Source organism: Sceloporus occidentalis, unplaced genomic scaffold (assembly GCF_023333645.1).
Source record: "Sceloporus occidentalis isolate IW3139 unplaced genomic scaffold, rSceOcc1.0.p SCAF_139, whole genome shotgun sequence".
NCBI classification, from domain to species: Eukaryota; Metazoa; Chordata; class Lepidosauria; order Squamata; family Phrynosomatidae; genus Sceloporus; species Sceloporus occidentalis.
In genome coordinates, this window is record NW_028317119.1 from 1,808,117 (window position 1) to 1,819,832 (window position 11,716).

An 11,716-nucleotide genomic window follows, 5' to 3' on the forward strand; every position below is an offset into this window, starting at 1 on the left:
TTTTATCCCTAGCAAGAATGGGAGAGCACAGAGTCAAATAAAAATGTAACATGTTGTCATGCATTATGTAGGCTGTTTTTTTACTATGTTGAAAAATGATGTGGCTCTGCCCCTTACGTTTATTCAATTCCGGCCACACAAAGTTTTCGGATGGCACATAATGAGCCCATTGTATTATCTGGTAGTATTTTTTTGTTTGTTATTAGTGTGTGTATTGTGTTCTTAGCACTTTTCCATTTTGTGTTTTCATGTGTGTTTCTGTGTTTCATAAGTATTGTTGTCTGCTGTTATTTTAATTATTATTATTTTTTCATTTATTTTTCTGTTATTTGTTATGTAGAGTGTTTTCCTGGGGGAAAAAAACCATATCTCATTCTTTCCTCCGTTGCAGATTGAAGTAGTGAATACTTTCAAGAGCGGCGCTTCCTTTCAGGGTGCTCTGAGGAGACAGTCCTCTACCACAAGCCAGAACCAGGATGTAACCAATATTTCTAGCCCTAGTCACGTATCGTTATCCAATGCTCTTTCCTCTCCTACCAGCACATCAACTGCACCAGGGCGTGAGTGTATATTCTTAATGACTCAGATCCACAGATATGCCAACTGGCCATAAGTTTACTTCAGCACTCTTCTTCTCATCCTACTCCTCTCTGCTTTTCCTGTAGGGAATAGAATGCAGGTAGTGAGAGTCCTTAATCAAGCAAAACTAATGTGCCCCCTATTCTGTGAATGTCACTCCAATGGATGAAATTAGCACAAGTCCTAGTATTATTATTATTATTATTTTTTTGCAATCAACTGCAGTAACATATTGATATATCAAACCAGCAGTGAATTAAATTCCTAGAAATCATGCATGTCTACGCATAAACAAATGAGGGAGTTGAAATATGTACATATATTATTAGACAAGGAGCCTTACATTGTTATAAAAAAACATGGAAGAAATATTGAAAATCAAACTAGAATCCTTGGTGTGGTCACTGACCCAAAGGTCACAGGTTTTAATATTTTAAATCTTTATATTCTACCATATGCCAATTCCACACAAGTTTTTGTGTCTGTGCAGGAATATCACACATAAACTTTACCCTTCCTATACTGCGAACTCTATACCCTCTTCTTTGCAGGTATCTTATCCTTCCCTTTGCCATTTAGCAAACTCAACAGATAACATTGATATGCGTCTGGGTAGCCAGGGGGTAGCCACATTATGGCTCTCAGTCTACCATTAGATTGCCATACCAACTGCCATGATTCTCACGCAATTTTCAAAGGAGGTATATGGGTTATATTGCATATAATACAAAGTAAAGTGGAAATACATCTATTTTAGTAAAGTAAATGAATGGCTTCCCATTACTAATTTAATAGCATAGAAGCAAATCATCATATGCTCATTGTAGCAACTTGTAATATTAATCCTGAACATGATCCTAAGCTTTAAGATGAATTCATTTAAGCTCCGCGATGTCAGTCTGTGTTCCCTCGAAGGCCTCCAACTAGCAGCAGTCCATCAGCGGCAAAGTATATCGCCTCTGGCTATCCAGAGAAACCAGCACATTCTATATCTAATGTAAAAAGCCCTCAAATAAATAAAATGACAGCAATTACAGTGTTAATAACATAAAACAATACACAATTAAAATAAAATGAAATCCCCCCATACTTATTTTCTCGATTAACAAATCATATTCAGCTCTCATTTAAAAAAATGTTGGCAACCCCAACTCTAACATGAGCAATTCTTTACAGAATCTATTAAAAATAACTCCACAGTGTCCAGATTTCAAAAGGAAGAATATCTGCATAGTTATTTTTCCTACTTTTAACTTAAGTTTGTGACCTTATAGTAAATACTAAGCCTAGTCGGGTAACTACTTATTACCATCATTATTCCACAGCAGGATTTCATTAGAAAAAAAGTAAAATAAATAATACATTTTAACCTTTAGAGAATTTTACTTGACGTGGCCTGCTTATATAACAGTCTTAACATTTATTTACTGAATAATTTCATATTATTATCCCATTTTTACTGCATTAGGGTTTAACCATTTGAGGTTGATGTTTATACAGTGTCGCCATTGTTTAAAGTTTTCAGTGTTGAGCTTGGCCAGTTCTAACTTTTCCAATTGTCCCTGAGACTTGCTGGTCGCTCAAAGAGTTAAGAAGAAAGATAGCGGTTGGATTAGATTGTGCCTTAATGTCCAGAAAGCTGAAAGTAAAGTGGATCAGTTTATGGGCAATGTATTTTGCATGTCATTCAAATTGGCAGGAATACTAAAAAAACAAAAAAGGAATGACCTTGGTCTGGATTCAGTGCTAAAGATATACCTGTTACAAGCAAGTGAATGGTAATCATTGCAAAGGCTGCAATGGAAAAATTACATATATATATATATATATATATATATATATTTATATATATATATATATATAACACCTTTCATTGCAATATATGCAATGGTTGCTTTTCATTTACTAAAGGTAAATCTATCTACGGCATTAAATCTAGCTACATATCTGTAAATTAATAGTTGCATGTTAAGCCTTTGCACTCCAGCGGTATCACTGTAGTCTGTAGTCGCTAAACATTGCTCATTAAACACAGTTGGCATCTCTTGGGAATGATATTCTTACTATTCTTAATTTAGTCTCCCAATATAGATTTGGGTATAGCATATCATTTACATTTTTCTTTAAGCTGTTCTGCTCTCTGACTGAACCTGTTCCACTCTCTTGTTTTTCTCAGAGGGCTAGAGAACACTGGACCAAAGGTTTAGCGAGAGAGAGTGAAATAAAAAGAGGTTGTGAGTCTTTAACATTGAGCCTGAAATGAATGTCACTCATACTGCAACGGTTTCGTCTTGGCGAAGCCGGGGTAAACATTCGAGTATATGCCCAAAAAATGACCTCCTGGGTTCCTGACAAAATGCTTGAGAACCAACTAATTGGAACATCCATTTTCTTGGATGTGTCATGACTGGTTCCAAAGAAGAAGAGTTTTGATGGCTATGGATATGGGGATATGAACATTTTAAATTAAAGTATGTTAAACACAGAGAAGAAATTCTGTACAGGCTGATGAGTTTCAGTAAGAGATCAATGAAGAGAAAGCAGTCTATCAAGGCCTCAAGCAGTGATTATTTCATGAATGTGAATGCGTATTCATTAGACCTTATCTTTTAGAAGGCTATCAACCTCGATAACATTTTGTACAGTGTAAAAAAGTAAACTTATATGCAGTGCATAGTAAGTTTATGCCCCTGCGTGGGGAAAAACAACAAGGTGTCTGCCTCTTTAGGCATTAAGCATTTGAAAAGACACTTGGCAGATGAATGAACACACCTCATTAGATGTTTAAGTATTCCAGGTGGCTTCTGAGAAAGTCTAACACCTGCACAACTAGGGCAAATTGGGAAGAAAACACCATATGGAAAAACATCCGATATCTACAAGACATTTTTGCCCTGGTCTGCTGGCTGGTGGACTTTTGTTAAACAGTTTCGGGTAACTAAACGCTGATTCCAAAAAAAAATTGAAATATATTTTTTTATATTTATATAGCTCACACGAAACTTATTGATATTAATGCAAGCTAAACGTAACATTTGAGTTAAATTCCATAAAATGCAAATCATTCAACATTCAAAAGATTCAATGAAGATATAGGAGAGCATGCTTGGATATATGTCTTGGATAACAATAATTTGTAGTAGTGTCAAAATAAACTGAACTATTTTTTCCCCATTTTGATCCAGCACCACCACTATTACCAGTCTAACTTACAGGGCTAGAACCTGGAAATCAGAAGATCGTCTTTTTATGGCTATTTGTTGCAGCTGTCGGACCAAGAAAGGTGTTTTGTAATACACGTGGCAGCTGCAGTTTTTTTCTCAATGTCTGTCTTGTAGTATTCTTGTCTATAGCGGTTTTGCGTCAGTGATGATGTGTCTGGTCCCGTTAGTACAGGGTCCTGTCTTCCCCTGTCTGTCAACGTCACTGTTTTTAAAATGTCTGTTACCTGGCTCTCGCATTCAGTTTTTCATGATTTAAACAGGGGGATTCACTAACAAAATGAGCAAAGTTATTCAGTTCACACCATAAAAAAGTCATTTTATACTGCTTAGGATACTTTGTATCAAGAATGTCAGTGTACATTGAGGTAGTTATGACTTAATAGGAAGGTATGAAAAAAGGTTTCGCTGAAACTTTCACGGCATAAAGCACTGGCAGGTAACGCTCAAGAAAACGGCTATTTTACATACTTTAAGCTTATTTGGAGCTACAAACTACACATATTTTGATGCGATATTTCAAGGGCATACCCCATTTTGTTCATGATAGAGCTTGACTTGCTCTATTCCTGTTGATTTAGTGTCACTCACAAACCTTTAGGCAAATATCCTATTGTTTGATATGATATTGCATGGTAACCGAATGGTAAGTGAATTCAGCATTGTGAGGCTCATACAGACTTCTAAAGTAAGAAATGACCAGCAGTAAAAAACACAATGTTGGATCAAAACTTATTTGAATCAGACCAATGCACCAGTGTGCCTCTTGCAACGGGTAGGCAGTTTGTTAATGCAGAATGTAATTTAAAGAACTCACAAAACCTATTTGGTCTTTGTGCACACGCACTTGCATGACAGCCCCCCCCCCCATTTCAATGGGAGTGCTTTGCTTCCACTGGTTGACTGCCGGTCTACAGTTTTTACCTGAGGTAAGCGCTCTTTCTTTTTTTCCCCATTTTGGAGTAATTATATATATATACATTCTTCTTTAGAGGGGCTGTCAGGGAGAGTAAACTGTCCCTTTCATTTTTCAAAAAGGGACTTCAATATAAAATTGTGTACGTAATGTTAGTAGCCATCTTTATTGCTGTAATATACCTATTGCTGTTAGTGGAAACTCTGAAGGCTGTAGATGTCATTGATTAAGTAATTTGTTATTTCTCTGTTGGCTTCTGTTCGTTTAAACAAAGGCGAATACACTATATGGACAAAATAATTGGGACACCTGACCATTACACCAACACTGTTTCTCTGGTAATTTTTGCCCATTCATCCAGTAGAGGATTTGTGAGGTCAGGCACTGATGTTGGATGAGAAGGACTGGCTCATAATCTAAGGTGTTTGATGGGGTTGAGGTCAGGGCTCTGTGCGGGACAGTCAAGTTCTTCCACACCAAAATCATCCAACCATATTTGCTTGCTTTGTGCACTGGGACTCAGTCATTGCTGGAATAAAAAAAAGGGCCTTCCCCAAGGGGTTCCCACAAAAATTGAAAGCACAGCGTTGTCCAAAATGTCTTGGTATGTTTCCTTTAACATGATAAATGGGCAAACATTCCCACAGAAACACCCCAAAATCTTTTGGAAAGCCTTCCGAGAAGAGTGGAAGCTGTTATAGCTGCAAAAGAGGGGATCGACTACATATTATTTAGAATACAATGTCATTAAAGTACCTGTTGGTGTAATGGTCAAGTGTCCCACTACTTTGGTCCATATAGTGTAGTTCCTCATGTTTTAACCAAGTACCCCCAAAACAATTAGACAGACTGGGATCCGGAAATGAGTCTAAAAATATATTTATTGATTATAATATTTATGTAGTCAACAGGTGCACTTAGAACTAATAATACAATAAGTATGAAATATGAATATGTTACATGTCTGAACTATCCCGCTTTGATTAATTGATGTGCTTATTAATTGGACAATCAATACTTGGCTTATGTTATTTTTAATAATGGAAAATAATAATGGATTAAAGTATTAGCCTCCTTACGCTTAGAATGTGCTTGTTTCCAAAGCATGCCCTGATGGTTTCTGAGCTCCATTTTAGAGAGTACAACCAACCCAGTTCCAGCCTATGTCATTTCTATTACATTGTGAGTAGCATACCTTCCAAGTGTCCAGCTTTTTATGAGACAGTCCCTGTTATTGGGAACTGCCCCATTGTTTCCCACTTCTGGACATTGTAGAACACTGGCCAGTTGGGGGATCCTCTGATCTCCCCAGATCAGCCTAGATCAAATCAGCCTAGTTAGCTGTAAAACCAATGGAATTATGTCCTGTTGCAGGTCAGACTTCCTTTGCAGCTTCCACTTGACCATACCTTCTCCTTTCTCTAGCCCCATCCACTTCCCACCCTTAGCTACACCTCAACAACTACTTAGACACCTGATATGTTGGGGAGTATGGATTAGTCCTTTTACCTATGTGTATGAAATGTAAATGCAGGCCAAGCTCATACCTCACATAATCATACTCTGTACAAAACCACTTTCTTGTGCTGTCATGAGCAACATACGGTACTTTATACTAAACTTACCAAATAGGTAAATGTTATTACAATTATGTTATGTTGTTAGGGTTAATAACTCTCTAGTACCTACTAATTTAAGATGCACCTTTTTCTTCAATGTGCAGAATCAGATGAGTTCTGCCTATTTTTTTCTACCCAATACTTTATATAATATTAGTTTACATATATTTAATATTAGATGAAATGTACAGGTATATATGTATATATATATATATATATATATATATATATTTATAGATATATATATACATACATACATAATTAATACAGAAACACTTAAAACAGAAGTAACACAGGTGAAAAATGAACTGAAATTGATCTGGACATTCCAGCATCAGACTATTTGTCAATTAATTTTTAATCTGGTGGATGGAACATTGGGCCTATACTCAAATGTTTACTATTTGTGCATGTTGAAGCAAACAAAAGAAACTACAACAATCACATACTAAATTCGAAACATTCAGTGGTTCACATTATCCAGGCCTCCAAGTGTAGCTGTTGTGTGCCAGTTCTTTGTGTTCTTGTGATACCTGTGTCCCCTTTATGTTTTTGGCATGTGTTTGTCGTCTGCTTGTGGTTGACATGTGTCTTAATTTGCCTTTGTATCCTTGCTTTTGTTTGTTTGTTTTTGTGTCCCCTTCTACTACTTTTCTACGAGGCTCCATCATATTGAGATCCTGTTAAGGAAAAACCTGGTAGTGCTGTATATAAAAAAAAAAAAAACTTTGGGGCCTATTTGTTGTGCTTTATTATTCATCCAACATGCTGCCTTGAGAGGAACATTCTTAAACATTTTCATCCCATGGTATCCCTTATCTACCATTAACTGGCCGTGCCTTAGACACCTGCAAGTTTTACCCAAGTTGAGACTCTAAGTTGATTTCCAATTGAGTTAACTGGTAATAATTAACTTGCGAGGCTCTTGATTGTTCCCAATTTCTTTCGATTTTAGACACATAAATAACCTTCAATATTATCTCACAAAAGTTAAGGGGAAATGTCAATAACCAGGTAACTTCCATGCTAGGTGATTGTCTCTCTAAGGAGCTTCACAGGCCATCAATAACACCGATAAGACTAGCATTGCCTGGAGACCACCAGATTTTTTCTTGGTCTTAAAGGTATGTTTTACATGTTTCACTTGACATATCCTACCAACAACCACTGACAAAAATGCACCTTCCTTCTTCCTTTGGATCTCAAGAAAATCCACTAAGCGTTTAGTGGGACAGCATTGTGATGGCAACGTCTTTCTATATCTTTGTATCCAAACTGTGTGACCATGCCGGTGTTGTTTTTTGCTTTTTCCATGTGTGTTAATATGTACATTTTTTGTCAATGATCTCACCACATGGTTTTCTTTTGTTAAAGCCCCCCATTAAACATTGTTTTTATGTTTTCATTTCATTTTGCTCTCTTTCCTTCTTTCTTTCTCGAAGGGTGGGTGATGAAAAAGCACAACACTGAGCTGCTTTCCCTTTTTATTGAAACCTAGCCTGCAGACATCTTGAATTTATGCTGCCTGTTGTGTACTTACTCATCAGCTGCTTTTATTCTTCTAAAAAAGCATTTTAATACACTTATGTTGCTGCATTTCTTATACTGAGGTGTCATTTATTTGTTTCACTCGATTTTATTATGTTTCCCCTCTCTATCCTTATCCCCTTTTTCCTTCCCACATACAGATCCGCGTCGTGAAGGCATTCCGTAGCTCTCTATATGAAGGTTTAGAAAAACCAGACTCTCGAACTTCAATTCACAACTTCATGACCCATCCAGAATTTAAGATTGAAGACTCCCAGCCTAATATCCCTCTCATTGATGACACAGACTTGGAGGAAGATCCAGCCCTCAAGCAAAACTCTAGCCAGCCCCCTTCACCCAACAAAAACAACAATGCTATTGACAGCGGTATTAATCTCACAACAGATACAAGCAAATCAGCTACCTCTTCCAGTCCTGGGAGCCCTATACATAGCTTGGAGACATCCCTTTAGCTGGAGTTGGCATAACAACTGCAAATTAATAATTCATAATCATGCTAACAATACCTATGTCTGGCTTAAAGAAGATGTTTCAACACTTAGTGGCCAGCAATGGAAGACACTGGTCCAGGCAGCTCTGGAAATGAGAATGTGGCAGTTTTCAACATGCCCTAATAAAACGCTCCTAACTGGGATAGAAAGACAAGCTTTGAAGAAGACACTAACCAACCATGTTCCTGCATGAATGTACACCTTCTCTCAACTGGTTTTATCATTTTACTTTTTACATATGCTTCTGGGCGTTTCTATATGTGGGACAGACTTCAGCGAGAACATTTCCCCAGTCAACAGTATTTATCTGGTTAACTGATACATGAGGCATGGGATTGCTAATAGGCAAAATCATCATGCTCACAATCCTTTATAGTGAATTACTATTTTTTCCCTTTTTTGAAGTTGCAAAGCTCAACTTGCACAGTGGATTTGCACCAGTAAGGACAGAGGAACTCAATCATATATAAAAGATTTATATAGGAGAAATATGTCCGTATATGCGTGTGTATATATGTATAAACCCCTTCATGTAACTCCAAGGAAAAATGTGTATATTGGCATATCTTCACAAAGGGCAGACCACAGTCCACCCGTCCACCAGTAAATACATTTTTAGTCTGTAATGTTAACTTTGGGGGGAAAATTGCAAATTATGTGTACAAACCCTTTATGCATGCAAATGAGAAGGGAATCTGTTGTTCCCTTAAGACAAATTATATGAGGTAAGATGATAAAAAAAGAAGAAAACGAACAAAAAAAAGTAAATTATAACTTAATGCAAGCAGGGTGCACGAAAAAAGTTATGTTTTTTTATGTATACCACTTGAGGTGGAAAAAATGCACAAAGCAGCATTGATTGAAGTCCATGTATCCACGCAAAGCATTCCATTAAGAAGATGTACATAAGATATATTTCCATCAACTTAACTTGAAGCAGGATGGACATATCTTTATCTAACCAGCCAAGTGATGTCTTCAACAGAAGATCCCAATTCTGGGATTGCAGCTGCCATTGAAATTTATGTGGCACAAATGCCATAAATAAGACAAATTGTAAGAATGTAAGCTGTTTTTAACATTATTTTTCCCCTGTAAGGGGGTTAGAAAGCAATAATTCCCCATGTACCGGCCCTGTTCTTCAATATGATGTTTAAATGCTTATGTGCTGAAAGGTTGTTTATTGAGTACATTTTCTTGAAAACCATAGATACACACTCAAAGAAAAATATACTTTGGCATGTTGCCTTGTTTCAGTTTCAACTATTTTGTTGGGGTTTTTTTTGTCCAAAAATGAATGTAGATTCTTCACCACACAGACAAGTTAAACATTGTGATGGAAACACGCAATACCAGAGCCCGCTTTACCATAAGACTGCACTTTACCTTGGAAGTTTAGATTATGTTATAATGGACGTCTTTGTTTTTGAGGTTTAAATTATAGGCCAAGAAAACCTATTGTCAATCTTCCTGCCGATGAGACTGTAAATTCAAAGCAGCTGAGAAGGCAATAATACAGATAAACAATTGGCATGAAGTATAAAAACACTGGTATGAAATATGTTTGGAACTCATTTTAGCTTAAAGTGTTTAGGCATGCATATTGGCATATATAACAAAATCAAATAATTAACAATAAGTGTAAAGTAAAGTGCAACTTATAACACACCGCGTGAAAAAGCCACTTTAAATTTCCACTAAAATAATACAAATAACAATAAACATAAAGGTGTAAGCGCACATGCCCCAATACACAACCTTAGAGTAAATCTGTATATATACTTGCATATATAGAACAGGCGCTATATAAACAACACTATGATCTCTCTGTGTCTCAAACAGGACTAAAAGAGAGGTCTATACCACATTTTATGCAAGTATATATATACAAATTTACTCTAAGGTTGTGTATTGGGGCATGTGCGCTTACACCTTTATGTTTATTGTTATATGCAAACTTTAAATGTTAAATGAAGTAAACAAAAAACCCCCCCCGATGTTTTAATTAAAGCCCTGTGCGGCCGCGCACCCCTAACGCCGGCCCTGGTGGGGGCTTCCCGGCCTCATAGAGAGGCGGACCCGGTCGCAGTTGCTGCAGGTGCCCCTTATGCCCTGCGTTAATGCGGCCGCATAGGCCCAGTCAGTCCAGTCCTGACTGAGCCTATTTTAAGGTAGGTGCCTGGAGCTGCAGCTCCATCAGCCCCTACGTTAATCCGGCCCTGGGCCGCCTGGCCCACCGGGAAAATGCCCGGTGTGCCCGATGGCCAGTCCGGGCCTGGTGCGGAGTAATTCATGTGGAGCAGTCACATGGCAAATGTTTTCACATTTCACACCACGATTGCTCTAGTTGCCATATCCTACATGGCTCCTTATTTATTCTTTAGCTTGTCTTTTTCTTTCTTTTTATGATGTTGCAACAAGCAGTTAAAAGTGAAGTATGAGGAAATGTGAATGCTATATATTTATATATATATAAACAGAAAAATGATGAGTTATTAAGTATAATTATTAACAGCCTTCTTTTCTAAATGCCAATCTACCTTTCTTTCACTTTAAATTTACGTGGTTTGTTATACTTTCATTTTTAACACATACCTAGAAAAATGAAACTCCCTCTTTTTTTTAATCATTGTTCATCTTCCCACAATGTACCTGTATATATAAAGCTGTGGTGGACATGAACTTCATTGCTGGGGACTTATGCGAAGGCTGGGCAGCATGAAGCCCTGCATGAATGAGGGCCTAACGAGTCCAACAATATCTGCTGGGATGCAAACTATAAAGCTCTCACCTATGCAAATACGCCAGAAAATTTACTTTGTTTCACTTTTCCCCAGGAGCTGAACATATGTGATCCCAGTTATCTTGTCAACTATATTGTACATTTACAGTTTGGTGCCCCATGTACCACATGCCATACAGAGACTTTGAATAAGGATATATTTATTTGAATAAGCATCTTTTGTTAGACCTTGGATCAGTCAAGCAGTACTATCCAGAGGCCTAAGCTAAGCATAACTTTAATACTTGCAGTAGTAACACTTCCAGCTTTTGTCAGGCATAATATTAATTCATTGGTTATTGGCTGGTAATTCATAATTTATCTCAAGCATATTTGTTCTTTAAAAAAATGCACGTTAGCCAATGAATTAGAACAGATTTTAAAAAAACTATCCTGTTTCCAAAACTTCCGACAATTAAGTATGTTTACATAGCTCGACAGCTCTTGAGTTTAAATAGTGACTTGTCACATCCACTCAATCCCTCCGGAGGCAAACCATAACTGGTTAATCCCAATAAATCTAACAGTTTAAATGAAAAATTCTTCTTTTAATAAAAATA

The 11,716-nt window shown here is 37.1% G+C and overlaps 1 protein-coding gene across 10 annotated transcripts in view; it reads left to right on the forward strand.

The window, feature by feature from the left end:
- Nucleotides 1–8,335, forward strand: part of LOC149281106 (plasma membrane calcium-transporting ATPase 2-like) — a 71,380-nt gene extending 63,045 nt beyond the window's left edge. For 8 of the 10 annotated variants that reach the window (XM_089499748.1, XM_089499750.1, XM_089499749.1 and 5 more), the window contains one exon: nucleotides 8,024–8,335. In XM_089499748.1, the coding sequence (XP_089355874.1) occupies nucleotides 8,024–8,335 (312 nt within the window). Of the gene's footprint in view, nucleotides 1–391; nucleotides 561–8,023 lie in introns of all 10 variants that reach the window. The other 2 variants (XM_089499751.1, XM_089499753.1) reach the window with 2 other exon arrangements.
- Nucleotides 8,336–11,716: the final 3,381 nt, after the last annotated feature.